This window comes from Pongo pygmaeus, chromosome 15 (assembly GCF_028885625.2).
Source record: "Pongo pygmaeus isolate AG05252 chromosome 15, NHGRI_mPonPyg2-v2.0_pri, whole genome shotgun sequence".
NCBI classification, from domain to species: domain Eukaryota; kingdom Metazoa; phylum Chordata; class Mammalia; order Primates; family Hominidae; genus Pongo; species Pongo pygmaeus.
Genome location: NC_072388.2, coordinates 54,267,714 through 54,295,575, shown reverse-complemented (window position 1 = coordinate 54,295,575; position 27,862 = coordinate 54,267,714). Strand labels below are relative to the sequence as shown.

Sequence of the window (27,862 nt, the reverse complement as noted above, 5' to 3'; positions counted from 1 at the left end):
GACTCTTCTTTAGCCACTACATACACTGCTCAAAAAATCCTATCCTATGCCAGTGCCTTGTATTTATCTCCCCCTTTGCTCTAAAGTGGTCTTTATTCGGCACAAGGATTCAATTACCTCTGGGACTTCGAACAATCTGTGAAAAGCTCTGACCAACTCAGCTCTAAGGCAGGAAAAAGGAGAAATTCAACTTACCTAGTCTTACTCAGATACAAGAGACCTACAAAGGCAGAGTTCCTTTAGTAGAGAACAGAACCGCCCCATGAGAAACCAAGAACAATAAGATTTTAATCTAAAACCAAATGGCTCCAAGGAAAAGGGGAAAAATGTGAACAGTTTTAAAACACTTGCTCCATGCTATCTTTAATAGTTTCCAACTTCTTCCAAGGCCTGCCTAAAATAGATAAATGGTAGTCTGATTTACCACCCAGACTCTAGAGTTGACAGCTGTCTCAGACAATAAAATGATTACTCTTGCCCCCATAAGCTACCAGCAACATCTCTCATTAGAAGAGAGACACTTAAAGCAATTACCTTTAATCTTAAAAAGCATTAACTCTAAACAGCAATATAGTAACACGGTAACTTCAGCAAGGTTCTTCCCTGCTAGGAGCTTTTCCCAATCCCCACATATAACTAACAACTTTTTTAAGTATTTACTCACTCAATTACAATAAAATAAACCGAAGGACAAATTCTTTAATCAATATCAAGGCTAGGCGCCGTGGCTCACACCTGTAATCCTAGCACTTTGGGAGGCCAAGGCAGGACGACTGATTGAGCTCAGGAGCTTGAAACCAGCATGGGCAACACAGTGAAACCCCATCTCTACAAAAAAAATACAAAAACTAGCCAGGCATTGCCTGTGGTCCCAACTCCTCAGGAGGGTGAGATGAGAGGATCGCTTGAGCCCGAGAGGTAAAGGCTGCGGTGAGCAGAGACTGCGCCACTGCACTCCAGCCTGGGTGACAGGGCCAGACTCCGTCTCAAAAAAATAAAAATAAAAATAAAAATAATCAAGAAAGTTCCTTGCAACAAAGCATCTGTCTTTGTATTTAAAGTCACATTTATCATTATTTACTGATTACCTTTTTACTCTGGGCCATTGCTGGCATCACATGGAAACTGTCTAACAAGCATACTACATTGTAAAATTGCCACAGATTTGTAAAATGCACTGTCAATAGAAGTATGACAGACTTATAATGCTATGATAAATGCTATGGCAAAAACATCCAGACGGTTGTAAGAAAGAATAGCAGGGCAAACAATTTAGACTGTGAATTCAGGTTAGCCTTATATGAGAAAATGACATTTAAGTGGAGACTTGAAGGAGAAAGTGGGCATAGAAAGAAATTGGAAGGGAGGGTTTGGGAGGAAAGGGGAGACAGGACAGACAGAAGAAAAAAGTCTGGTATGACAGAAGAACCAGAGAAGACTCCGTATGGGTGAAATTTAGTGAGGGAATGAGAAAAAATGTCATTAGATGAGGCTGCAGAGAGAGGCAGGACATAGACCTCTTAAGGAATCTGGATTTATGTTTTAACTACAAAAGAGAAAAACACCAAAGGGTTTTCAAAGCAGTAATATAACCTAATTTATCTCTTAAAGGTCACTTTACAGTTACGTGGGAAAAAAACAAAATTAGAGGACTAAGAGGAAAAGCAGAAACATCAATCTGGAGACTACTGCAGGTAATCAGGTGAAAGGTAATGGTCTAGACTAGTATAAGAAAAAATTAAACCACTGAAGGTTTGAAAGTAGGCGAGAAGTTATGAGGGAAGAGGTGTGCATGTGTGTGTTTTTAGAATAAAGACAGTTAAATGCACCATCTAATATTGAATAGCAGACACCATGTCACTTATTTTACATAGGTAACCCTTCAAAACTTGTCACCTTTCCCAGTATGACATAGTACATATGATATTATAGTGAATATGACCCATAAGAATATAGATGTTAGCTGCATGGGGTTTTTATTTTACAATTTTTTTTAAAACATCAGCCATAGCAGTGATTATGCCATTCAAATCATTTCTTTTAGAAGAGTACTATTACAAACACAATGCACACAACACCCCCACAACAACAGTCCTAAGGTTCTTTGAATGATGTGATCTTCAGTCACAAAAACCGTTCATACATGCTATCCAGAAATCACCTGACTTTGACTTTAGCACTTCTAGTCAGAGCAAAGCACGGTACAGTTTAGCCTAGGGCCAAAAGACTTTAAAAGTAATATAAATCTGGCCGGGCACGGTGGCTCATGCCTGTAATCCCAGCACTTTGGGAGGCCGAGGCAGGTGGATCACGAGGTCAGAAGATTGAGACCATCCTGGCTAAGACGGTGAAACCCCATCTCTACTAAAAATACAAAAATTAGCCGGGCATGGTGGTGCATGCCTGTAATCCCAGCTACTCTGCAGAATCACTTCAACCCAGGAAGCGGAGGTTGCAGTGAGCCGAGATCGTGCCACTGCACTCCAGCCTGGGCGACAGAGCAAGACTCCATCTCAAAAAAAAAAAAAAAGTAATATAAATCATTTTACTTATTTTAAGCAATTGGCTCTGTCAAAGGATCAGATAACAACAGATGACATTTTAAATAAGTGAATTGATTAGTGTGAATATATGATATGGTTAGGCTGTGTACCCACCCAAATCTCATCTTGAATTGTAGCTCCCGTAATTCCCATGTGCTGTGGGAGAGGCTCGGTGGGAGATAATTGAATCATGAGGGCAGTTTCCCCCATACTGTTCTCCTGGTCGTAAGTCTCACAAGATCTGAGGGTTTTAAAAGGGGAAATCCCTTTCATTTGGTTCTCATTCCCTCTTCCCTGCTGCCATGTAAGACATGCCTTTCACCTTCTACCATGATTGTGAGGCCAGCCACATGAAACTGTGAGTCCATTAAACCTCTTTTTCTTTATAAATTACCAGTCTCAGGTATGTCTTTATCAGCAATGTGAAAACAGACTAATACAGTAAATTGGTACCAGGAGTGAGGAACTGCTGTAAAGATACCTGAAAATGTGGACATGACTTTGGAACCAGGTAACAGGCAGAGGAGTTGGAACAGTTTGGAGGGCTCAGAAGAAGACAGGAAGATGTGGGAAAGTTTGGAACTTCCTAGAGACTTGCTGAATAGCTTTGACCAAAATGCTGATAATGATACAAGCAATGAAATCCAGGATGAGGTCATCTCAGATGGAGATGAGGAACATGTTGGGAACTGGAGTAAAGGCAACTCTTGCTATGTTTTAGCGAAGAGACTGGTGGCATTATGCACCTGTCCTAGAGATGTGAGGGAGACTTAAGGGAGATGATTTAGGGTCCCTGGTGGAAGAAATTTCTAAGAAGCAAAGCATTCGAGAGGTGACTTGGGTGCTATTAACAGCATTCAGTTTTAAGAGGGAAACAGAATAAAGTTTGGAAAATTTGCAGCCTGATGATGCAATAGAAAAGAAAAACCCACTTTCTGAGGAGAAATTCAAGCCAGCTGCAGAAATTTGCATAAGTAATGGGGAACCAAATGTAAATCACCAAAACAATGGAGAAAATGTCTCCAGAGAATGTCAAAGACCTTTGCAGCAGGGCCCTCCTATCATGGGCTGGAGACCTAGGAAGAAAAAATGGTTTCCTGAGCAGGGCCCAGGGCCCCCCTGCTGTATGTAGCCTAGGAACTTGGTGACCTGCAACCCAGCCACTCTAGGCATGGATAAAAGAAACCAAGGTACAGCATGGGCTGTGGCTTCAGAGGGTACAAGCCCCAAGCCTCAGCAGCTTCAACGTAGTGTTGAACCTGTAGGTGCACAAAAGTCAAGATTTGAGTTTTGGGAAACCTTTGCCTAGATTTCAGAGGATATATGGAAACACCTGGATGTCCAGGCAGAAGTTTGCCACAGGGGTGGGGCCCTCATGGAGAACCTCTGCTAGGGTAGTGCGGAAGGGAAATGTGAGGTTGAAACCTACACACGAAGTCCCCACTGAAGCACTGCCCAGCGGAGCTGTGAGAAGAGGGCCACCATCCTCCAGATCCCAGAATGGTAGAGCCACTGACAGCTTGTACTGTGAGCCTGGAAAAGCCACAGACCCTCAACGCCAGCCCGTGAAAGCAGCCAGAAAGGAGGCTGTACCCTGCAAAGCCACGGGAGCGGAGCTGCCCAAGACTGTGGGAACCCACCTCTTGAATCAGCATGACCTAGATGTAAGACATGGAGTCAAAGGAGATCATATTGGAGCTTCAAGATATGACTGCCCCACTGGATTTCAGATTTGCATGGGGCCTGTAGCCCTTTTATTTTGGCCAATTTCTCCCATTTGGAGTGGCTGTATTTACCCAATGCCTATACCCCATTGTATCTAGGAGGTAACTAAGTTGCTTCTGATTTTACAGGCTCATAGGCGGAAGGGACTTGCCTTGTCTCAGATGAGACTTTGGACTGTGGACTTTTGAATTAATGCCGAAATTAGTTAAGACTTTGGGTGACCAGTAGGAGGGCATGACTGGTTTTGAAATGTGAGGACATGAGATTTGGGAGGGTCCAAAGCGGAATGTTATGGATTGGCTGTGTCCCCACCCAAATCTCATCCTGAACTGTAGCTCCCATAATTCCCATGTGTTGTGGGAGGGACCTGGTGGGAGATAATTGAATCATGGGGGCAATTTCCCCCATTGTTCTCATGGTAGTAAATAAGCCTTGCAAGGTCTGATGGTTTTATAAGAGGAAACCCCTTTCGCTTGGTTCTCATTCCCTCTTCCCTGCCACCATGTAAGACGTGCCTTTCACCTTCCACTATGATTGTGAGGCCTCCCCAGCCACGTAGAACTGTGAGCCATGTAAACTCTTTTTCTTTATAAATTACCCAGTCTCAGGTATCTCTTTATCAGTGGCATGAAGACAGATTAATACAATATATAAAGTAATTTCTGAAGGCATTCCAGATGTATGTTCTGAGATGTTAAGGATGGGAGCAGATATTAATTGCTCTGGCTAAAGTCTTGTTTGGTGAACTTCTAATGACTGGTCATGAATATGCATGCCCATAATCAAAAAACATGCTTACCTTCTTTAAAGCATCTTGTATTACACCAGACTTCTCCTTTAGCAGGTCTACAACACAAAGAGCCTCATCTTCAGAAAACATCATAGTCTTCAAGGACAGAAGAAAATCTTTAAACTTCACTTCAGCATTTTCTTAATTTGAAAAAAAAAAGAGTTGGCATTTAAAAAACACAAGTAATAACTTCAGCAAAGGTAAGCATGAAGAATTCATGGCCCAGAAAGTCAATAACCAAAAGAAAACAGATATATACTTCAGGTTAAATAAAACAAATACTCCAGTCAAGAGGAAAAAAAGGGTTTATCATCTATAATACGGAATAATTACATTAGCTAAAAGTTTGCTCAAACTGCAAAATACTAAAATGCCAATATACCCTCACTTTAAAAAAAAAGTCACTTAGGTGTCTAGTATGTGCTAATATCTGCACTATTATATTCACAATAATCTCAATGAACTTAAATAATCCTTGCACACTGACAACCAACTGTGAAAAACAAAATAATCCTGAGAGATATTAAGCCAAATTCCACACATGAGAAAATAAGTTCTAAGATAATTATAAAAAGGAAATCTGATTCTATGAAGATCAAATATATGCAAACCATCCTGACATTTTAAAAATCCATGCATCAACCACCTCCTGACCCACCCACCCTTATTTTCCTAAGGTTCTCGTATTAGGCATTAACAACCTCTTCTTAAAAAGAGCTGTCACCCATCAGACTCGAAGGACCCTAGGGCTTTTAATACTTCAGCTAAATTATAAGTTTTAAGAGGTAGTTGTGTACATATGTGGAAACGGGATATGTGGGAACTCTGAACTTTCCAATGAATTTTGCTGTGAACCTAAAACTACTCTAAAAAAAATAGTCTATTAAAAAAAAAAACAGTTATGAATTAGCCATGAAACCTCACAGGAGACAGTAGTAGCTGGGAAATAATCATCAGATAGCAAAATAGCTGTAGGACCTTTAATAAGTCAAATTCAAGTTCCAGATCTACAAAACTGAGGAAGTTGGACTAAAAAACTACCAGTAAGTCTTCTACCACGAGGATTTGATTCTTTTGAAATGCATTGTTTCTATGAGAAAATGACTCCATCAGAACTCAGAAATGTCTTTTTATAGTACAACAAAGACTATACATCCCATATATTACCTTTGTCAGTTTCAGTCTTCAGTTTTTTAGTCCCAGATTTCTGGATCCCTTCTACTTGGTCAGGTTTAAGCAAATCAATAACCTCTCTCTTATCTACCACAGGACTTGAGTCAGCATTATCCATCAAAGGAATATAAGTAGTTGCATGAATAAGGGGTTCATCTACGAAGACTGCAATTTAAGTTCAACAAAATCATAATTAGAATTTTTACAAAACAGAGTAAATGACATGCAAGCAAACTTTAATGATAAATGCAGTTATTTTGAAACCTTTACTGGTAGCTCAAATTGGTTTTAAATTCCTATTTCATCATTTAACAAGTCAAAACACTCATTCTAATGAAGCCGTACCAGCTCAACAGTCTTATTTTATAGTAAATCATTTAAGTCATCTAAAAGTGTACAGCATATCTCCTCTAACAGTATCTAAAAACTTTTTAAGCATCCTTAGGTCTCCTTTAATTTTTGTTTTAATATAAGAATTATTTCCACTTAATTAGTGCTCAAGGAAAACTATTAGTTTTTATTTATGTTGGTACTTTACCAACTTACTGTAGTTGATAATTTTTAATCAAGTTCTTCGTACTTGCTAAGTGCAAGAATCACAGTGCTCCTTGCAGATAGCTTCTCATTTCTGAATAGTTATGCCTCTAATTTCCATGGTACATCTACACTTGCTAAAACTTCCAAAATAACATTAAAAGTGGAAGAAGGAAGCCTCTTTATTTTGTTCCTAATTTTAATGGGAAGAATTTGAAGAGTTTGAACATTAAGCCTAATGTCTGCTGGTTAGAGATACAAACTTCCACACCCAGATGAAAACCTCTTTTCTTTTCATTCCTACCTTTTAAAAAGAGCTTTTTTACTTATATATGTCTCTTCTTTTATTTAAAATTGTTTAACATTTAATTTTAACAAATATATTCAGGTAATATTTCCCTCATACCTAATTGATATGTCATAATTTTAAGTTGTTTAGTCTTCACAAATTTCACAGCCAAGCTTTCCCTGGAAAACTGTGAACAAATAAGATTGCTCCATCTCTTATAATTTGATGCTTGCCATATACACATGTGAGTTCTGTTTAGGAATTAATTGGAAATGTAAGCTAATGCCAGATCTAGCTAATGTCCTTAAGCATAATCTTTAAGTGATATTAAAAAGTACAAATATTTCAAGAATGTTTTTCTTCTATGGTCTGTATGCTATTCATTTTCTTCAAAACTGAGTTAAGAATATTAATGCTTTGCCCTTTGTAAATGGTATATAAACTTTTTCATCTCAAATGTACACTCTGCCCATCTGTCAAAGCGCTATAAAGTCATAAGGCTAAAGATAATTTTAGACGTGTATTAGTATTACAGTTGTCATTAGCACACATTAAACTGGGAGCTAAAGAGCGTGTGAGATTTCCAGGGTCCTTGTGCTGGTGTACTTCTCTAGAATTAGCATTATAAAAATACATATCTAAACATCTCACCATTTTCTGTCTTTTGTTTCTTTGATGAAGCTTTCTTCTTCCCTGATCCACTTTCTTGTTTAGTCTCTTGGTGGAGGGGCAATGCTTCTTGCCTTTTTGATGGTACCATGAGAGTTTCCACCTTTTTATCCTGGTCATCTTTATTAAACACAAACAAAAAAAATAATTGTGGCAAACAATGAACATAACAGAAAAGATGCAATCATTGAGTAATTTCCAGAATGCTTTACCACTAAAAATTTATAGTCTGACATATAACGCTCTCACCAACAACTTATTCTAGCTTTCTTATTCCACTACACCAGCTCTTCAATGTACTTACTCCTCCTTTCCCATTCCTCAGCTATTTTCAACCCTACTGAGCCTATAGGCATGATCAAGTCTCTATCATCTTAAAAAATAAACAGCAAGGTGCAGCTGCTCACACCTGTAATCCCAGCACTTTCGGAGGCTGAGGCAGGTGGATCACTTGAACCCAGGAGTATCACTTGAACCCAGGAGTTCCAGACCAGCCTGGGCAAAGTGGTGAAACCTCATCTCTACAAAACTCCATCTCTACAAAAAAAATTAAAAAATTAGCCAGGTGTGGTGGCGCACACCTGTAGTTCCGGCTACTCTGGGGCTGAGGTGAGAGGATAGCTTGAGCCCCGGAGGTCGAAGCTGCAGTGAGCCAAGATCACACCATTCACTCGAGCCTCAGCAACAGAGCAAGACCCTGTCGAAAGAAAAAGGAAAGAAAGAAAGAAGAAAAGAGAGAGAGAAAGAAAGAAAGAGTGAGAGAAAGAGAGAAAGAAAGAAGAAAAGTAAAAAAAAGAAAAGGAAGAAAGGGAAGGAAAGGAAGGAAAAGAAGGAAGGGAAGGGAAGCGAAGGAAGAGAAAACCCTTCCCCATCACCGTAATTCGCAGCATCCCACATCCATTTCCTTACATCTTGACAAAATACTCTTAGTTCCTTTTCTACCAATCATTCCTCAACTAATTGCAACCTGATTTTTATCTCTTTCATTCCACGAAAGGATTAACTCAGATCCCCCAGTGTCCCAAATGCCATATTCTACAAATATTCACTAATCCTTATTTGACTACTCTTTGGCATTTTATACTTTTGGTCTCTACCCCTTTCTTAAAATTATCTCCTCTCCATTATGCTAAGTAAAATATGGCAGTGAAAAAAAGATAAATATTGTATAATTTCACTTATATGACATTCCCAGAGTAGTGAAATTCATAAAGACAGAAAGTAGAAGGGTAATTGTCAAGATACGGGGGAAGGGGGAAGGACGGGGGAAAAGGGGGAGGCAGGCGGAATGGGGAATTAGTGTATAATGTGTACAGAGTTTCATTTGGAGAAGACGAAAGAGTTCTGGACTTGGCTAGTGGTGATGATTATATAAGAATGTGAATGTACTTACCACCACACAACTACACACTTAAAAGTTGTTAAAATGGTAAATTTCATGCTATGTGTAATTTGCCACAATAAAAATAAATAAAATAAATTACCTCCTATCAGCTCCCATAATAATTCTCTTCTTACACTTGAAATATTCCTTTGCGGTATACTTTGGGAACTGCTTCTACTGAATACTGCTTGTTCTCAGGGTTGGGGCTTCAATTAAAATACTTCCCTTGGATGAGCTATCTACTCCCATGCCTTCTACTACCTTCACGCTTAAGGCTTCTGAATCTACTTTTCTACATTTACATACCCTACTGCATCCTGAGTTGCTCTACGTAGATGGCCCCACAGGCACTGGAAACACAAACTGGAAGTGTTCTCTTCTCCATTCACATCTAGTCTCTCTCCAGTATTACCTATTTTAGTGCTACCAACCATCTGCCAAGCACAAGTTGGCAAACTTTTTCTGCAAAGGGCCAGGTAGTAAAACTTTAGACCTTATAGGCCATACGGACTCTGGTACGACTATTCAAGTCTGCCACTGCAGCATGAAAGCCAGTCATAAACATATTATGAATGAGTGAATGAATGTAGCTGCATATAAAAACACTTTATGAATACTGAGATTTGACTTTTTTTACATTTTTACGTTTCTCAAAATATTATTCTATTTCCCAACCATTTAAAATGCAAAAAGTGTTCTTGGTTCATGGGCATAAAAAAAGGAAGTGGGCTACATGTGGCTCACAGGTTGCAGTTTGCCAACCTCAACCTAACTCAGAACTTGGGAGATCAGCTTTAATCCTATCTTCTCCTTTATCTGCCATACTTCTATATAGTGAGGTTATTCGTGTCATTCTTACTTTGCATACTTCTCAACTTTGTTTCATCTGTCACTACCATAGTTCAGGCCTACATCTTAATTTTAGAAAACTACAATAACCTCTTAACTAGTCTGCCAGCATCAAATACTGCCCCATGAAATCTGTTCTTGCTAGCTCTGCCAAAAAAATCTTTCTAAAACAGAAATATGACCATGTAACTAAACTGCTTGAAAATCTTCAACAATGGCTAACCTAAGAAGTCCTAGCTCCCTGGCACGGTATCCAAAAACCACCATGATCTAGCCACTGCTATCTTTTCAGCTCTGTTCTCTACCACTCTCTATACCTCACATTGTATGGCTCAACAATACACTGTACTCTTGCAGCTCTGTGCCTTTACATGATATACTGCCAGTGAGGAATGAGACCCCACTATCTGCCTGATGAAGTGATTCAATGCTCAGACACTGCCTCCTCTGTAAAGCCTTTCAGCCCAGCATAAGTAGTACTTGCTTTAGCTTCTATATTTCCTCTATACTTTCTCTATCTCCTACATAAACCCCATTTTTTTTACTGGCTTACGTGTCCTTTTCCCCAACTAAAACATGTAGTTCTTACTATGCCTTGATCCTAGCTGACATGCAAATATTTAAAATTCAATACAACCGGGTCAAGCGTGGTGGCTCACGCCTGTAATTTCAACACTTTGTTAGGCCAAGGCAGGTGGATCATTTGAGGTCAGGAGTTCGAGACCACTCTGGCCAATATTGTGAAACCCCATCTCTACTAAAAATACAAAAATTAACTGGGTGTGGTAGCACACGCCTATAATTCCAGCTACTCGGGAGGCTGAGGCAGGAGAATCACTTGAACTTGGGCAGCAGAGGACACACTGAGCCAAGATCACACCACTGCACTCCAGCCTGGGTGAGAGTGTGAGACTCCGTCTCAAAAAAAAAAAAAAAATCCAATATAACCTCCTACAAGTTAAGACACACAAATGACTTAATGGTACATTCAAGTCCTTTCAAATAAAACAAACTGTTTACAGTTTCACACATCACCACGCCAATTCTCAAGGCTTTTCCATGGTACCTATCAACCCCCTTTCCCTGGAATCTCCCTCCCCTCCCCATCCACCCAAAAAACCTAACTAGTACTTACCCAAACTTTAAAAATTTCTGGCATTACATGCTTTAAGTGGTCTACCTTAGAATTCCTACACTGGTTTAGACATATCTAGACCATTACACGAAATCTTTCATAATGACCTATTTGTGTCTATAGCTAGCACACGACTACCTCGAAAACGCACTATTCATCTCTGTAGCCCTATTACCTAGCATAATGCCTAGCATAAAACAGATATATGATAAATGTTAGCAAAATGAAGCAATCAAGGGTGAGAAATGATATCTGATTTTAGCTTTTCACCTTTAATTCTTATCACATCATTTAGAAAGTTCGTAACTGCTAATATTTACAGGTCCTAAGTGGTTTTAATAAAAGCGACAAAGTTGGATATTTATAAGATGTATGGGTTTTTTTTTTTCTTTTAATTTCTCGTAGAGATGAGGTCTCACTTTGTTGCCCAGGCTGGTCTCAAACACCTGGGCTCAAGAGGTCCTCCCACTTCAGCCTCCCAATGTGCTAGGATTACAGGCATGAGCCACTGCATCGGGCCCTGAAGTTTAAAGTGCTATTTTATGATCAATACTAATTTCTACCAGCAATTAATGTTAATGAAGCAAACACATAATGAAAAGAATAATCTTGGCTTCAAATTCAGTATTAAACATTCTGTGTATGTACCTAACAGAATATCTCAATTCCAAGCTCCAAATCATACAATAAAATTAAATAGATTAAACAGATTACAATACCGCTTCCATTTTTAGACTTCTTCTGCCCTGGTTTCTTCTTTGAGGCAGCTGCTTCAGAGGGAGGGGTGGGCTGTTTAGTAACTGGGACAGGTTCTACTTTTTTGACAGGAGTCTTTGATGCGTCACTTTCTTTGATGACCTGCTCTTCAAGTACAGGCTTTTGTTTCTTTTCCTTCTTTTTTCTTTCCCTAACACTACTTGAAGTTTCAACCACATTCAATGGAACAGGTACAACTTGATCATCTTCTACTGCCAAAGCATCTGATAATTTAAAGTCTCGAGGTACACTCTCAGAGTCGGATTCATGGAGGTTTCCATTCTGGATTTCTTTCTTTTTATTCTTTTTCTTTTCTGCTTTCTTTTTATCTGTTTTGGTAGGAATAAGCTTTTGTTCTCTTTTTTGTTTTGCCAGAACTTCATCATATAACGTTTCTTTCATGAAAAGCCAGAAGAAGAGGAAAATTACTGTAATAACTATTGAAGGAATAAGAACAATAAAATATGCTGACTCATAAAACTCCATGGTACTTTTGTCAATGTGATCCTATAAAACCTAAATAGGGAAGAAGGTGGGGACAAAAAAAAAAAGAACCTGTCAGTCTCATAAAAATTAAATTCAAAACTGCTGCTCTTTCAAGTGGCATTTCAAATCTAACCTGACCTACAAATCCAAACAGGTTAGTTCTTTAAATCACATTCTGATTTATTTGCCAACTATAATTCATATATACTATGAAAAATAAGCCAAGTGGTAACTAGAAGGAGTAGAACACATCCTTCCATTTCTAAATCATGTGAAAATATCTTAATTGAAGAGAAAAAATTTAAATATTCATTACTTTCTTTTCCCAAAATATCCACTTTGGTACTTTATTAGTAGTTAACTTTTTTTGTTTATTGTACAGTGTTGATAACTACTACACGTGAAAATAAGGAAGTACTATTACCAACTCAATGGACATTCATTAAAAGTGTCATATTCTGAAATGCACACACACGCAAAAAGAGGTGGTTAATTTACAGATTAAGACTAGTCACAAACTGCTTGCATCTTTACACCAGTGACTATCAGCCTCACGATGCAGTGGGATCTATCAAGGATATAAAAATCTAATAAAATTAAAATTGAAATGTTAGGATGTGGCATTTAGCATTAAAATAAATTACAGACCAAGCGCAGTGGCTCATGCCTGAATCCCACCACTTTAGGAGGCTGAGGCGGACGGATCACTTGAGCCTAGGAGTTCCAGTCTACCCTGGGCGACATGGTGAAACCCTGTCTTTACAAAAAAAAAAAAAAGACAAGAAAATTAGCTGGGTGTAGTTAAGTGAGCCTGTAGTCCCAGCTACTTGCAGGCTGAGGTGAGAGGATCACCTGAGCCTTTGAAGTCGAGGCTTCAGTGAGCTGTGACTCTGCCACTGCACTCCAAGCCTGGGCAACAGAGCAAGTCTCTGTCTCAAAAAAAATAAAATGGTGAAATAAATTACAAGTTAGGAACTTATCTCAGTTTTTTAAAGGCACCCCATACTGCACAAAACAAGTTATACAGCAAAAGCGAGGCTGCCATCAACACCCTACCGAAATTGCTAAATAAAAGGCTTTGCCTCATCAAAAGAACATCAGCCCTACTTTTAGATTGACTCAGTAAGTATGGGGGGGGGGGGGATGTAACTTAACTACCAACATCTGCCTTGAATGTAGATATCACTTACATGAAGGGTAGTTTCTGCTAAAATTAAATCTCAAAGTAAAAATGATTCTGATGTTGAGATTCTAGATATTGATGCTCCTTACAAACATGCGTAAGCCACATAAAAGTGACTTGTATTCTTATGTCATCCTAAATGTGTTGTAGAAAAAGACAAGGTATATAATACAGATATAATTAAACATCAGGACATGTTTAGGATAAAGCAAATTAAAGTTAATTGCTGCACTTTTAATGTAAAAATAAATCTGAGACTTTTTTAAGTTTTTACATTATCAATTTGGAGAGTCTTGATATGTAATGATTAGATAAAGAAACCAAATTCTACCTAAACAGGGGACTTATTCTAAGAATTATTTTACACCTAAGAAAATATCTGATTTTAAATTGGATAAATGTTGAGTTTATTGAATATAAGACTTTGCCAGAACTATAACAACACGGGTTTGAACTGCACAGGTCCACTTACACATGGATTTTTTTTTTTTAACCAATTGTTACTGAAAATACAGTATTCGCTGGACGTGAAACCCAAGTATATGGAGGGTCAACTCTGTATACTCAGGTTCCACAGGGACTACTCCAGGACTTCCAGCATGCTTAGATTTAGGTATACACAGGGGTCCTGAAGCCAATCTCCTGCATATACCAAGGAATGACTGTCGTTTGTTCAACAGGCATGCTATTAATCTATATGACTGAAGTAACATTTCATACTTCCATAAGCAATTTTTAATAGTATTAGTTAAACCTAGATTTACTAGGACAAGGTTTTAACAAGTTAAGGGGGAAAAGGAATCATGTGCTAACAAAATACTAAAAGAAACTCCATACAGAATTGTTTCCCTGATAATTCAAATTAACCTGAACTATCCAGGTTTTAAAATTAGACACATTTTACTGTGCCTGCATAAGTGTGATTTGTCAACCAGGAATGCTTTAAAAGAGCCCAGAATTTTTTTTTAAACATAGCATCCATAGAATACACAGCCTATTCAACATAAGCTGGGCAGCCAAGGGAGAAAAAGCACAAAACAATGAGTTGGAATGCTTCAAGTTTTTGCTTTGGTGAAGAAGAGGCGCTAAGGCACTTAGCAGCAATAACAGAAGCTGAAAAAAGGGGCAAAAGTCAAAAAGGCCTAATGAATAAGCTGTAGCCCTGTACAAACCTAGGTTTTAGGAAAGCAGAAATTATGATCAAGCACAGCAAATTCACCTGTATAGAAAAAAAAAGTAGCAAATGTTCAAGGAGAAGAGAGGGTACGAGACCACAAGAATTCTGAAACACTGATTCTTCAAATGTTTTAATGATTTTCTAGTTTCCTTTTCCAGGTCCCATATATAGGCCTGAAGGAATCAAGCTTTCTGTCTCTGGATTTTCATGGGAGTCCCTCTTCACACAATTCAATTCACCTTCACTTGAGCTCACCTGAGTCTCACTATGCACTTAGAGGAACCTAACTAGACACCAAGAGATTAAGAATCAAGAAAATGTTTGCCGCAGCCATAAAAAGGAATGAGATCATGTCCTCTGCAGGGACATGGATGAAGTTGGAAGCCATCACCTTCAGCAAACTAACACAGGAACAGAACACCAAACACCGCATGTTCTCACTCATAAGTGGGAGTGGAACACTGAGAACATATGGACACAGAGAGGGCAACAACACACACCACGGCCTGTTGCGGGTGGGGGTTGAGAGGAGGGAACTTACAGGATGGGTCGGTCAGTAGGTGCAGCAAACCACCATGACACACATATACCTATGTAATAAACCTGCATGTTCTCCACATGTATCCTTTTTTTTTTTTTTAGAAGAATAAAAAAGAAGAAGATGTTTGCATTCCTTTAACCCAATAATCCCAATTCTTTATCCCTAGGAATTTATTTGCAAGAAGAAAACATATAGAAAGATGTTCACAGGCTGGGCACGGTGGCTCATGCCTGTAATCCCAGCACTTTGGGAGGCTGAGGCGGGCGGATCACTTGAGGTCAGGAATTCGAGACCAGCCTGATCAACATGGTGAAACCCCGTCTCTACTAAAAATTCAAAAATCAGCTGGGCGCGGTGGTACGCGCCTGTAATCCCAGCTACTCAGGAGGCTGATGCAAAAGAATCGCTTGAACTCAGACGGCAGAGGTTGCAGTGACAGTAAGCCGAGATCACGCCACTGCACTCCAGCCTGGGCAACAGGGCGAGACTCTGTCTCAAAAAAAAAAAAAAAAAAAGTTCACAGCAACATTACATAAAAACTAAGAAATAAAACATTCAAAATCAGAATGATTTCAATCAGCAAATATCAACTCAAAGTATAGGTATTAAAACCATGAACACTAAAACTTTGTTAAATTCAATTCAATGCTGCTAAAAAATCAAAATCATATGTATTTATATGATCAAAACATTTTATGTATGCAACTTCAGTAACTAAGGAGTTGTGCCAGAATCATGGGGACGGTCTCATTTGCCTTAATACTCTAGTTTTAAACTTTGTTTAAGATAAATTCATAAAATATTATTTTAAAAAGGCAAAACATTAGTGTTTATTGAATAAATACTACAATACCAATTAATATACCTCAGATTCACATTTTACCCATGAGCATCAGAATTACATAAGGAGGAAAAAAGAGGAGACAAAAAGGAACTGAGAACGAAACTGAGGAAAATTCAGGGAAGAACAAACGAAAAGTTTTAAAAGCAGGGAGGCAAAACTGAAAAATAAAAGGAAAGAGGTTGAGACAAAGTTAATTTAGCTCTGGGTAATAAGAACCAGGTCATTAAAATTTTCTAAGTCCACAGTATACAATTCAATACATGTTTGTTGAGCTGAAAAACATGGAGACATGTAGACGCTCATGTTGTTCTTTCACACATGGAAGAAATAATTAACACCGGTGATTTCTGCTAATTCACAACCTGAGTTATCACAAAAAATGTATAATATTTTTACACTTTTAAGAAATGGGGTCTCTATATATACACTGCTCAGGCTGGACCACATTGGCTATTCACAATACCTATGATAGCGCATTGCAGCATCAAATTCTAGAGGTCTTCCCACTTCAGCCTCCCAAGTGGCTGGAACTACACTACAAGCATGTACCAACTAGCCTGGCTTACCCTTTCTAATATTAGTTACCTCTTTAACTTCATCACTGATAAGTCATAATAGATTCCAATCTGAATGCAATAAACAGCCAGTGGTGGCAAATAGGATTTCTCTGTCAAGAGAACCAGGAGAGAAATATCCATGGAACAATAGGAAAGCAAGTCCAAACTATTTTAAAACCACATTCCACACCATTGTCTTTTATCTTTCACTTGGACATAAATCTTTCAAGAAACTGATAAAGATACTGACCCTCTTTCTCAAAGAAAAAAAGTATCCACACTCACTAAGTTTTACATATAATCTCCGGAAGGTTTCTGGATTCCCTGAAGAATATGCACAGGCCCCAGGTTTAAAATCCTGCTCTACAATGAGAGTTTTCATTCCTGCCCTATCTTAAAAGAACTAAAAAAAAAATTATAATAAGTTAACATGCATAAATAATTACGTAAGTCTTGTTTCGTCAGAGTGCACATTACAAATACTAATCAAATAGTTTTAAAATTCTATTTACTCACCCTCCTATAACTTACATTTGTTCATACAAAAACTGAGACAAATCACTGAGTTAAATTTTACAAACTTCTCAGAAGGCACAATGACCCATTTATATTAATATAACAAAGAGGTGAAACCTAAAATTTTAAGTGATATAAAAATCTGGCGGCAATTATTAGAATTTCAATAGAACTGCTTAAACAAAAAGGATAATATATTTATGTATATACAAGACAGACCACACTGTTTATATAATAAAACGATGAAACTGTTCCGGTGTGGGACATGTGAAGACACATCACACAACCATTTAAAATAATTAAGATTGTAATGCAGCAAAATACATTACACAGCAGAAAGACTAAAAGTTTTGTGTTGAGTATTATATACACTCATAGATGATACCTAAAAAATGAGAATCATTACATCTTTTGAAGGGAGATTATTACAAACATTTTACTGTTTGGTTAATTGTTCAACTTTTAAAATTTCACACTGAAACAATAATTTAAGTAACCAACCTGAATGCACAGTATTAAACTTTTAAAAGCTTAAATACATAAACATAAGAATTGTTAATATTATGAGAAAAAACTGGGGCAGTTTGATAAGTATACTATTAAATTTCAAGTAATACAACAATTTTGAATTATATTTTCTTACTATAGTGTTTCAGTTGCTTTTGCTTCTGCTATCCTTTTCTTCACATTAAAAACATTGAAAACAAATGACACAAAAAATTCATTTTATCAATATTTCTGTCCTTCAATTGACACAATTTTATCAGCTGGGGTGACTCAAAAAAACCATTAGCAAAAACTTAACAAATCAAAATTCAAGACTGAAATCTGAACACAGTGAAAGTCTTTTTCCACCAAAAAACATACAAAGCAAGCAGACACATTTGAAAAAAACAAAAACATTAAGTTGAGGGAAAGGTAATTTTCAACACAGGAATGCATAATTTCATAAAAGTTCCAGTATAAATCAATGTCTGGACAACTAAATGAATACACCTTTAAGATATGCAGGCTCCCAGAGTAGCCTATAAGAGCTTTATTTCATTATTTGAATACAGTTAAAATATTACAGAAGTAGCTGTGAGGCCTAAGCTGAAAGCTATTATTATAGGTTATTTGTAAAAATAATGTTCATAGGTTAAAAAAAACAAAAAACAACAAAAAAAACTATCATAGGTTAAAAAAAACAAAAAACAACAAAAAAAACTATCTGTAATCTGATCACACTGAATCTAAATACCTGGCATTCCAAACGTGCCACTCTTCATACCATGTTTACCTTTCTTTAAACCCACAATACTATCTTTTTTTTTTTTTAAAACAGACAAGTTAATCTTTTTTTAAGAAAAATGATTTATGGTAAGTACTCTACAGTGATAAAAAGTTTACTATTGGTAGCCAAGTATCATTTAATTAGATTTCCATTCCGCAAAAGGTTTAGCTACAATGAACTCCTCCTGCTAAAAGTAAACATTAGCCATCATGTAGTTGATAACCTTCAAATACAGTATGCGTGTTATGTTGCAGATATATCCTGAGCAAAAGTAAATTATTTTAAGATTAGTGAATAGCAATATAATGAGGCAGTAAAATGGAAGGCAAGAGTCTTGGCTTTTAGCCCCAATTCGGCCTTCACTCAGAGTCTTACTTAAAAATTTTTATCCATGAGTTTCTTCTCACATGGCTTTAGGGTCCAAACTACTTGCATCATCTTGGATATGCCAGCCAAAAAATTAAAGTGGCCCCCAGTTGGTGGTGCCCAGAGTACCCATGGCAGAAGCAAATGCATAACCTCTTTGGTGGAATCCTTCCCCAAGCCAGGCTCCTTAAGGTTTTTAAAAATTATTATCCAGATATAAGCCCACAACACAAAATAACAGAACATGTGATAAGCCATCATGAACAAGAGGCAGCAGAAACGAGCTAAAGAATTAGATCTCCAACTGCACTCCAGCCTGGGAGACAGGGCAATACTCGGTCTCAAATAACTAAATAAATAAATAAAACCAAATGGATAGGTTAAAAATAGTTGCAAAGAGACCAATTAAAATGACTTTCAGTAGTTTAAGTAGATCTGATGACAATAAATCAATTTCAACACAGAAATACTTGGGTGGAACAACTAACAAGAAAACCCAACTATTTGAAAGTGAGTGAGGACGCTAATAAGACAATTCCAACATGTCATGCCTGGAAGGTTCCATAAATGAGGAAACCCCTTGACAAGATTAAGAATATAGGAATAGGTTCCTATCTGGGGGTTCTAGATCAGATTTTGAAGAAAATATGGGATGACCAGCTAGAAAAGATCAGCAGTCAACCAAGTGGGAAAAATCAGCAGTAGGAGGCTACTATGGATTCTAAATCAGGCAACCAAAGGAACCACTTTCTAAAGTTCCATTTAAAGCACTTCACCTTATCCCTGCAATCAAATCTAAAAATCTTTGCCATGTCCTTTGTATGAAATCTCCGCCTATCCTTCAAAACCCAGCTTAAATCAAACCTACGAATATGTAATTTCAACTCTCTTCCACAATAGTCTTTATTATCCATTTGTTATTTAGCACTGACCATATGTCAGGACTGCTCTAGGACACTCTGAGTAGACAGCAGTAAAAGGGCCACAAACCCTGCACTCACAGAGCTAACATTCTACTAAGTGGTAAGACAGACCAACAATTAGTATGCAGTATATGAAAGGGTAATAAGTAGCAAGAATAGTGATAAGGAGGGAAGAGAAATAGGGAGCACAGGAAGATGTGAACAGTGGTTAAATTTTATTTAATTTTTTTTTAATTATTTAATATAGAGACAGGGTTTTGCCATGTTGCCCAGGCTGGTCTCAAACTCCTAATGGTTAAAATTTAGAGTAGAATGGTCAGAGATTATTCCATTTTTTAAAAAATGAGATCTCAATAAAGACCTGAGTAAGTGAAAGATAGAGCCATGTTGCTATCCATATCTAAGTGAAGAGCAAAATACAGTGAATGAGGGAAGAGCAAGCACAAAGATCATGAGACAGTAACATACCTGCTATATATGAGCAAGAGCAGTAAGGACAACACGGTTCGGATAGAATGAACAAAAGGATAAACTGATGAGGTCAAAGAGAATTTGAAAGGGAGAGGGGATGTGGTTAACAATTCATGTAGTTTCTTATAGGAAAAGGATTGTGGCTAACACTCTCAGTAATATGGGAAAACTACTGGAGGGATCTGACTAGGGAAGGGTGTAGGGAGAAAGTAAAATCAGGGAGAACTGTTAGGTGACAACTGAAATAATTTAGAGATGATGGTAGCAGGTGAGGTGGTCAAATTTTTGATACTTTATAAAGGTAGAGCCAAGATGATTTGTTGATGGACTGGATGTGGGGTATGAGAGAATAAACAAAGCCAAAAGCAATTCCAAAGCTTTTAGACTAGGCCAAAAACAAAAGGAGCTGCCCTTTACTGAGATAGGGGAAAAGCGGCAGGGACATGATTAAGGCTGGAGATAAGGAGTTAGGTTTTAGGTAAGTGGAGATGTCCAGTAGACAGCTAAATAAGAGCTGTCACGTGACAAGTGAAGGCTGGAGATATAAATTTGGAAGTATTCACAAACGGACTATATTTAAAGCCATAAACTTGGATAAAATCCCAAACAAATGGGTATAAATAGAGACCAGGTCTCAAGACTGAAGCACTGAAATTCAACAACAGGAAAATGAAGAACTCTCAAGGGAGACTGAGGAGAGCTAGAAAGAAAACTATGAGTTTGCTGTCCTGGAAGCTAGATGAATAAAGTCTATTAAGGAGGAGAGATGGATCAATTTTGTCAAATGGAGTTGGTAAGTAAAATACAATGAAAACTAGTAATTGACTTCTGAATTTAGCAACACAGACGTTACTGGTGACTTTGACCAAAGCAGTAGAGTAGTGGTGATCAAAACCTAGTTGAAATGAATTTAAAAGTTAGAAGAACTCTAGCAAGTGTGGACAACTCTTTGAAGCAGCTTTCCTGTGAAAGAATGCAGAGAAATAAGATGGAACTTGGAGGAGAATATGAGGTTAACAGTTTGGTTTTTAAAGATGGGAGAAATTACAGCATGATAATATGCTGACAAAAAAATGATCCAGTAAAAAGGGAAAGAATAATGATGCAGGAGTGAGAGGCAATGTTTTCAAATAGCAAGAACAGACAGAATTTGGACAAGTAGATAGAGCGACTGGCCTTAGATGGTAGCACAGCCAGTTCATCTGCAGAAACATAAAGAAGGGAGAATATAAAAGCACAGACCCAGGACAGGAAAGGAGGTAGATGGTATAGACATTTGTGAAAATTCTGTTCCTAATGCTACTATTCTCTTTATGAAATGAGAAGCAAAATCATAAGCAGAGAATAAGGGGAAAAAAGATGGTGGCCAGGCACGGTGGCTCATGCCTGTAATCCTAGCACTCTGGGAGGCCAAGGAGAAAGGATTGCTTGAGCCCAGAGTTCAAGACCATCCTAGACAACACAGCAGAACCCTGTCTCTACAAACAATAAAAAATTAGCTAGACGTGGTGGCATGCACCTGTAGTCCCAGACGCTTGGAAGAATAAGGCAGAAAGATCGCTTGAGCACAGGAGCTCAAGGCTATAGTAAGCCATGATTTCACCTCTGCACTCCAACATGGGCGACAGAGGGAGACCCTGTCTCAAAAAAAAAAAAAAAAGACAGCGTTGAAGGTCTTATAAAACACATTATAATTATTGTTGTAGTTCTCATTCTTTGTAAGTTGCACTCACTTTAATTTTCCACTTAAGTTTTTGAATGCAGGGTATTTGACAGTGTTCACAAATAAATTTGCTGACTTTAAATGAATTTATAATCTCGCTGAGAAAGGAAGTATATAGTTCTACAAACCTAACTACAGCAAAAATCCTAACTTGAGCCTCTATATGGTTCTACTCTTCTAGCTCAAGTACCATGTCTACAGCTAGTTCTCCTCCTAAAATTCCAGAGCACTTATTCTCTATTTACATAGACATGCATATAATTCTATGAGACAGTAAATGGTTTCAACTAATACAGCAAGGCAGCAACATACTGCAGTGTGATAAAGAAAATAAAATTGAACTCAAAATCTAAAACAAATCCAAATACATACAAAAATTTAGTTTACTGTAAGTTATTTCTAATCAGTAGAAGGCTGTATCATTCAAATCGACTAAAAACATCCAAATAAAGTTTCAAATACAAGAAAAAATATAAAGCACTTGAGGGCCAGGCGTGGTGGCTCACACCTGTACTCCCAGCACCTTCAGAGGCCACAGCGGGTGGATCACTTGAGGCAGGAGTTTAAGACCAGCCTGGCCAACACGATAAAACCCTGTCTCTACCAAAAATACAAAACTGAGCTGGGTGCAGTGGCACGCACCTGTAATCCCAGCTACTCAGGAGGCTGAGGCAATGAGAATCACTTGAACCCAGGAGGCAAAGGGTTGCAGCAAGCCAAGGTCACGCCACTGCACTCCAGCCTGGGTGACAGAGCGAAAATCTATCTGAAAAAAAGAAAAAATATAAAGTATTTGAAAACACAAGAAAATACATAGGCTCATTTTACATAGTTCTATAGGTTTAAATATTTTTAAGTATATTCCATTTGCAGTAAGAATTTTTAAAAATAAATGATTCTACAAATCAATTTAAAAAAACAAAAAATTCAATGAGAAAAATAGACAAAGCATTAACCATTTCCTGAAACAGCCATCAAAATGCAAAAACTCATCTAAATTCCTATTGTCCTAGTCAGTCACTACAACAAAAGTATAATGGCCCCGGAGTGAACAACACAATTATACAATTATCTTTTAAAATAAGAGGAAAAACATTCAAAGCAAGCAAAAGACAAAACAACCCAGGAAATCCAAACATCGAATTCTCCAACATGGGAATCCCATTTACAGTATCTTTTCTAAGATTAACTTTATAGACCACAGTAAAATTTCAAAGCTATGGTACAATTTCTCCTTTTAAACTGCAAGACAGTTATTTCTATGACTCACATCTTATTAACACACCCCTTACTTCAGCAATATCCATTCTAAAGTACTGCTAACCCAATCTGAAATGAATACAACTAATGCCAGAAATGAGTAATGAAATTTAATTTCTCCATTAGGTATCATGTCACAACAAATGAGACTTCTATTTTTTAATGAAACTTTTTTCCCTTTAATATGAGAATAGATCGATCCATTTGAACAGCTTTCCCACGAAACTGAAAAGGAATTGCAGAGATGATAGCTGCTGAGAGTATCTTTTAGACTTCTGCTTACTCATTATGCCCAAACCAGCCCATTTTCTCAGGAAAAGGCACTGCTCATTTAAAAACACTTCCATGGGAAATAATCTGGTCAAAAGTTTATTCGGTAAAAAAAAATCTAATTTATAATTAGACAAACTGAAAGCTTGAATACCAAAAAATTAATAACTTTTTAAAATAGTCTTTCAAATCAACACATAAAATCAGTTTTCGAAGACAAAAGAACATAAGTCATCAAAACTGTTCAAAAATTAACACAACATGAAATTCATACCAATAATGTAACCGTAAAACAGCTACACCACGTACAGAAGCTTTCCTCCCCTTAAAATCTACCATCTTGACCTACTTTTCCTTTCATAAGATTTCGGAGTAAGAAAGGGCCATCTAATCCAACTAGCCACTCAGAGATTAGACCCAGCTGAACAGGCAGCCAGCCTATGTTTGAAAAGCAGGGATGAATACCTCCCATAAACCCCTTTTATTTCTTTAGAAAGACAAGTTCTTTTTAGTTTTGATCCAAAATCACATCATCCTATAACTTCTCCCAGTGGTCCTAGCTCTACCCTAACCATAACAAATCTGTCCAATCCCACTACCACAGGGTAGTCTTCATAACTGATGCTTAAACTTAATGAAATTAAATTTAGCAGCAAATAGAAAAACTTACATCAAAATTTGTCATTCACAAAAATTTATCATCCTTTGGAAAAGTTTAGCTAGGGTATTAAAGTTGAACATAATGGATTAATAAAATATTAATAAAATAACTCTTAGGTGTATCACCTTAGGTCACTCAACAATGGAAGTACTAAAACATCTCACAAACTAAACGTGAAATGTAAATTAGAATATCAAATACTACCAAAAATGACTACTGAAAAAGTTTTGCTTATGAAAACAAGAATTTTTAATTCTTGTCCAAGAACACCCAATTAAAGGCAAAATAGCCCAAATACACACAAAAAGTTTGGCATATTATCACAGTGCCATTTCAAATCACTAAGTTAAAAAAATAGATTTAATAAGTAGCGTTGACACAAATGAGAAAAAGACACAAGAGAAAGCTTGTTTGTTTTTCCAAAGGCCAGAGTCTCCATTAAGATTTTACAGCCATAAATTCTGATCTACAGTTTCTGCCAATCCAGAACACCCCCTACTGCCCCCTTCCTACCACAAATATTGACATAAAAATGGCTCACGGATCACCTGAGGTCAGGAGTTCCAAGAACCGCCTGGCCAACATGGCGAAACCCCGTGTCTACTAAAACTACAAAAAATAAGCCGAGCGTGGTGGCGGGAGCCTGTTAATCCCAGCTACTCCGGAGGCTGAGGCAGGAGAATCGCTTTCAATCTGGGCTTCTGTGCGGCAGAGGTTGGCAGTGAGCCAAGACTGCGCCACTGCACTCCGCCCTGGGCGATAGAACGAGACTGTCTCAAAAAAAAGGAAAAAAAAAATGGCTCAATGGCCACAAAAGCCCTGGGACTCAGGAAAAACTCTTGGGAAGGAAAAATCTCTCTGGAAAAAAACTACCTCTATCCAATCTAGTCTGTACAGGATAGTATTTGCAGATATACTCCTGCCAGAGGTGAACTTCCAGTCAAAATGAACAAGAGTAGCACATACAAACGGGGAGTAGATCCCAAAAAACTGATAACAGAATGTGAAAGACTATTAAAACAAAAATTTCAGCCATTAGAGTTATAAAAGAAATCAGAAACACAGAAAACACTCGTAAAAAAAACAAAAATTAGAACTTGAACTTTATAAATTATGTGTGTACATACATATGTACACAGACATACAAACACCCAACCCAGCAATTAAAAGCTAAATGACCTGATAACTATATAAAGTTGAATTATCAAACAAGACAGACTTAATTAAAAAACTGATAATGTACCACAAAAAATTATACATAAGGGAAAATATGAAAGAAAAATTAACAGACATAAAGGATACATGAGAATGTCCAATAAATCAAATGGGAATTCAAGGAGAGGAAAGAACAAAGAAACAGTGGCTGAGAATTTTCAAAAACTGTTGAAAGCTATGGATCTTCCAATTCAGCAAAGGCAACAAAATTTGAACAGAATAAAAGATATTTAAACGTATTTGTTGTAACTCAAGCAAGTCTTGTGTAACTCAAGCAAGTCTTGAAAGCAACACAGAAAAGAGTACCGAAAAATTTAGACTTACATAGTACTTAGCAATAGAAGCCAAAGGATAATGTAATAAAATCTCCATAGAAACAATGACCATTAATTACCACAGAATTCTAGAACCTGCTGAACACTGGAATATTAGTTTTCAGAGTAAGTCTCTCAGCTATGCAACAAACAAAACTGATCAACATTAGTAAATAATTAGTAAAAATTATTTCAGACTTTATATGAAATTTACTAACCCAGAACGTAATTTTTTTTTTTTAATGAACAGTACCTCTTTCCAACCAGAGTATGACTGATTGAGAAACCAATATTCTTTTTTTTTTTTTGAGATGGAGTCTCACTCTGTCGCTGAGGCTGGAGTGCAGTGGTGCGTTCTTGGCTCACTGCAAGCTCCGCTTCCTGGGCTCCCGCCATTCTCCTGCCTCTGCCTCCGGAGTAGCTGGGACCACAGGCGCCCGCCACGACGCCCGGCTAGTTTTTTGTATTTTTAGTAGAGACGGGGTTTCACCATGTTAGCCAGGATGGTCTCAATCTCCTGACCTCGTGATCCGCCCGCTTCGGCCTCCCAAAGTGCTGGGATTACAGGTGTGAGCCACCGCACCCTGCTGAAAAAGCAATATTCTTATTCTTTCACTAGGTATTACAGCTGACCTTTGTTTTTCTCTAATAAACTTTTCGGGAATGTACAAAGAAGAGTGCTAGCAAAGAGTTTTCCCTCTCTGGCCCCTCAATTATTCCAAGCTTCCGTGTACAAAGCCATATGAAATTAGGACAAATCTTCACAGACAGTCAAGTACACCAATTAAATGGTGAAAGCCTGAATTTTTTTTTCTAAACCTTACAATCTATTCTGTAGTCTACATTTTAATTTCTACACTTCTACAACCTACATTTCTACTTTTTTTTTGAGATAGGGTCTGAATGTCGCATAGACTGGAATGCAGCGGCGCGATCTCGGCTCACTGCATCCTCCCCCTCCGGGGCTCAAGTGATTCTCTGGCCTCAGCCTCCCAAGTAGCTGGGATTACAGGTGCCCGCCACCATGCCTGGCTAATTTTTGTATTTTTCGTAGAGATGGGGTTTCACCATGTTGGCCAGGCTGTTCTCAAACTCCTGACCTCAAGTGATCCGCCTGCCTCGGCCTCCCAAAGTGCTGGGATCACAGGTATGAGCCACCATGCCAGCCCTTCTGCATTTCAATTTTAATGTTCATATTCCACAGGGAAATTCCTATCATTGCTATTTAAGAAAAAGCAAAGAGATTCGACATCTACACAAACAGCAAAATTGTGAATAAACGGCAAAATCTTACACACAATCTAAAAACAAGTAAAAATGTAGAATCCGATAAAATTAAGAAATGTTCTCATTCTGATTCACTGAAATTAAGAGGCATTTGCTTTAATACATTCACAGTCTTATGTGTTTATCATTCTCTGAAATTGCACCTTAAGAACTATGGCTTAAGAAAACATTCCCTGAAGATTTTTACTCACTTATTATACAAAGTTTAGCTTATACTACTCAAAAAGTGTAAGCCAAATGAGTAACTCCCCTTTTCAAATATATGTTCTCCCATCCATCTGGGAGCCCAACACAGAGTCCAACGCACAATGTTGTCAAATATTTACTTCTCTGAACATAAATAACTTTATATAGGTGGTCCTTGTGAGTTCTTCCCTTTGGATTTTTTTTCAAAATTATCCTTCGTATATACAGTATATACTAATCCTATTGGTGTTCACTGGTACTCTGAAACACAAAATCAAGGATGTTTTCTCATGATATGGACTTCACCATAATGTTCTATTCTTGAAGCTGCAAAAAGAGTCTATGACAGAAAAAAAATCAAAAAATACAAATATAATTACCTTGAATTGGAAATAAGTGTAGCTTTGATATATTAACAAAGTTTAAGTCTACAGTGGCAAAAAAAAACTTTGTCAAAAAAAAGAAAGGTTCTATTCTTTTGACATCACTCGCAATAACAGGAAACCTAAACAAGAAATTAGTGAGAGAACCGATCTTACTAAGAACCTTAGGGAGCTAACGCCAAGAAAACGTAGTCCTTGTGATTTCACCAACTGAAAGTTGGTTTAAGTATGTAAATTATGTAATTAACATAATTAAAACACAGCACACCATGAACCTTCAAAATTTGTGATTGCAAAGACTGCCTTCCAGACAACAGAAATACGAGGTAAGAGGCTGAAAGGTGATCAGTTATCAGAACCTAAAATATAGCCACAAGTA

At 37.6% G+C, this 27,862-nt stretch overlaps 1 protein-coding gene across 33 annotated transcripts in view; it reads right to left on the bottom strand.

The window, feature by feature from the left end:
* Positions 1-27,862, bottom strand: part of KTN1 (kinectin 1) — a 103,260-nt gene that overhangs the window by 59,135 nt on the left and 16,263 nt on the right. For 18 of the 33 annotated variants that reach the window (XR_008493738.2, XM_063651612.1, XM_054449116.2 and 15 more), the window contains exons 2-5: positions 11,811-12,363; positions 7,706-7,843; positions 6,226-6,396; positions 5,068-5,198 (exon numbers count right to left, since the gene is read on the bottom strand). Coding sequence is in view for 32 of the 33 variants with exons in the window: in XM_063651612.1 (XP_063507682.1) it covers positions 5,068-5,198; positions 6,226-6,396; positions 7,706-7,843; positions 11,811-12,333 (963 nt within the window). In the remaining variant the exon portion in view is untranslated. Of the gene's footprint in view, positions 1-5,067; positions 5,199-6,225; positions 6,397-7,705; positions 7,844-11,810; positions 12,364-12,981; positions 13,088-22,549; positions 22,674-25,880; positions 26,215-27,862 lie in introns of those variants that run through there. The other 15 variants (XM_054449140.2, XM_063651613.1, XM_054449119.2 and 12 more) reach the window with 4 other exon arrangements.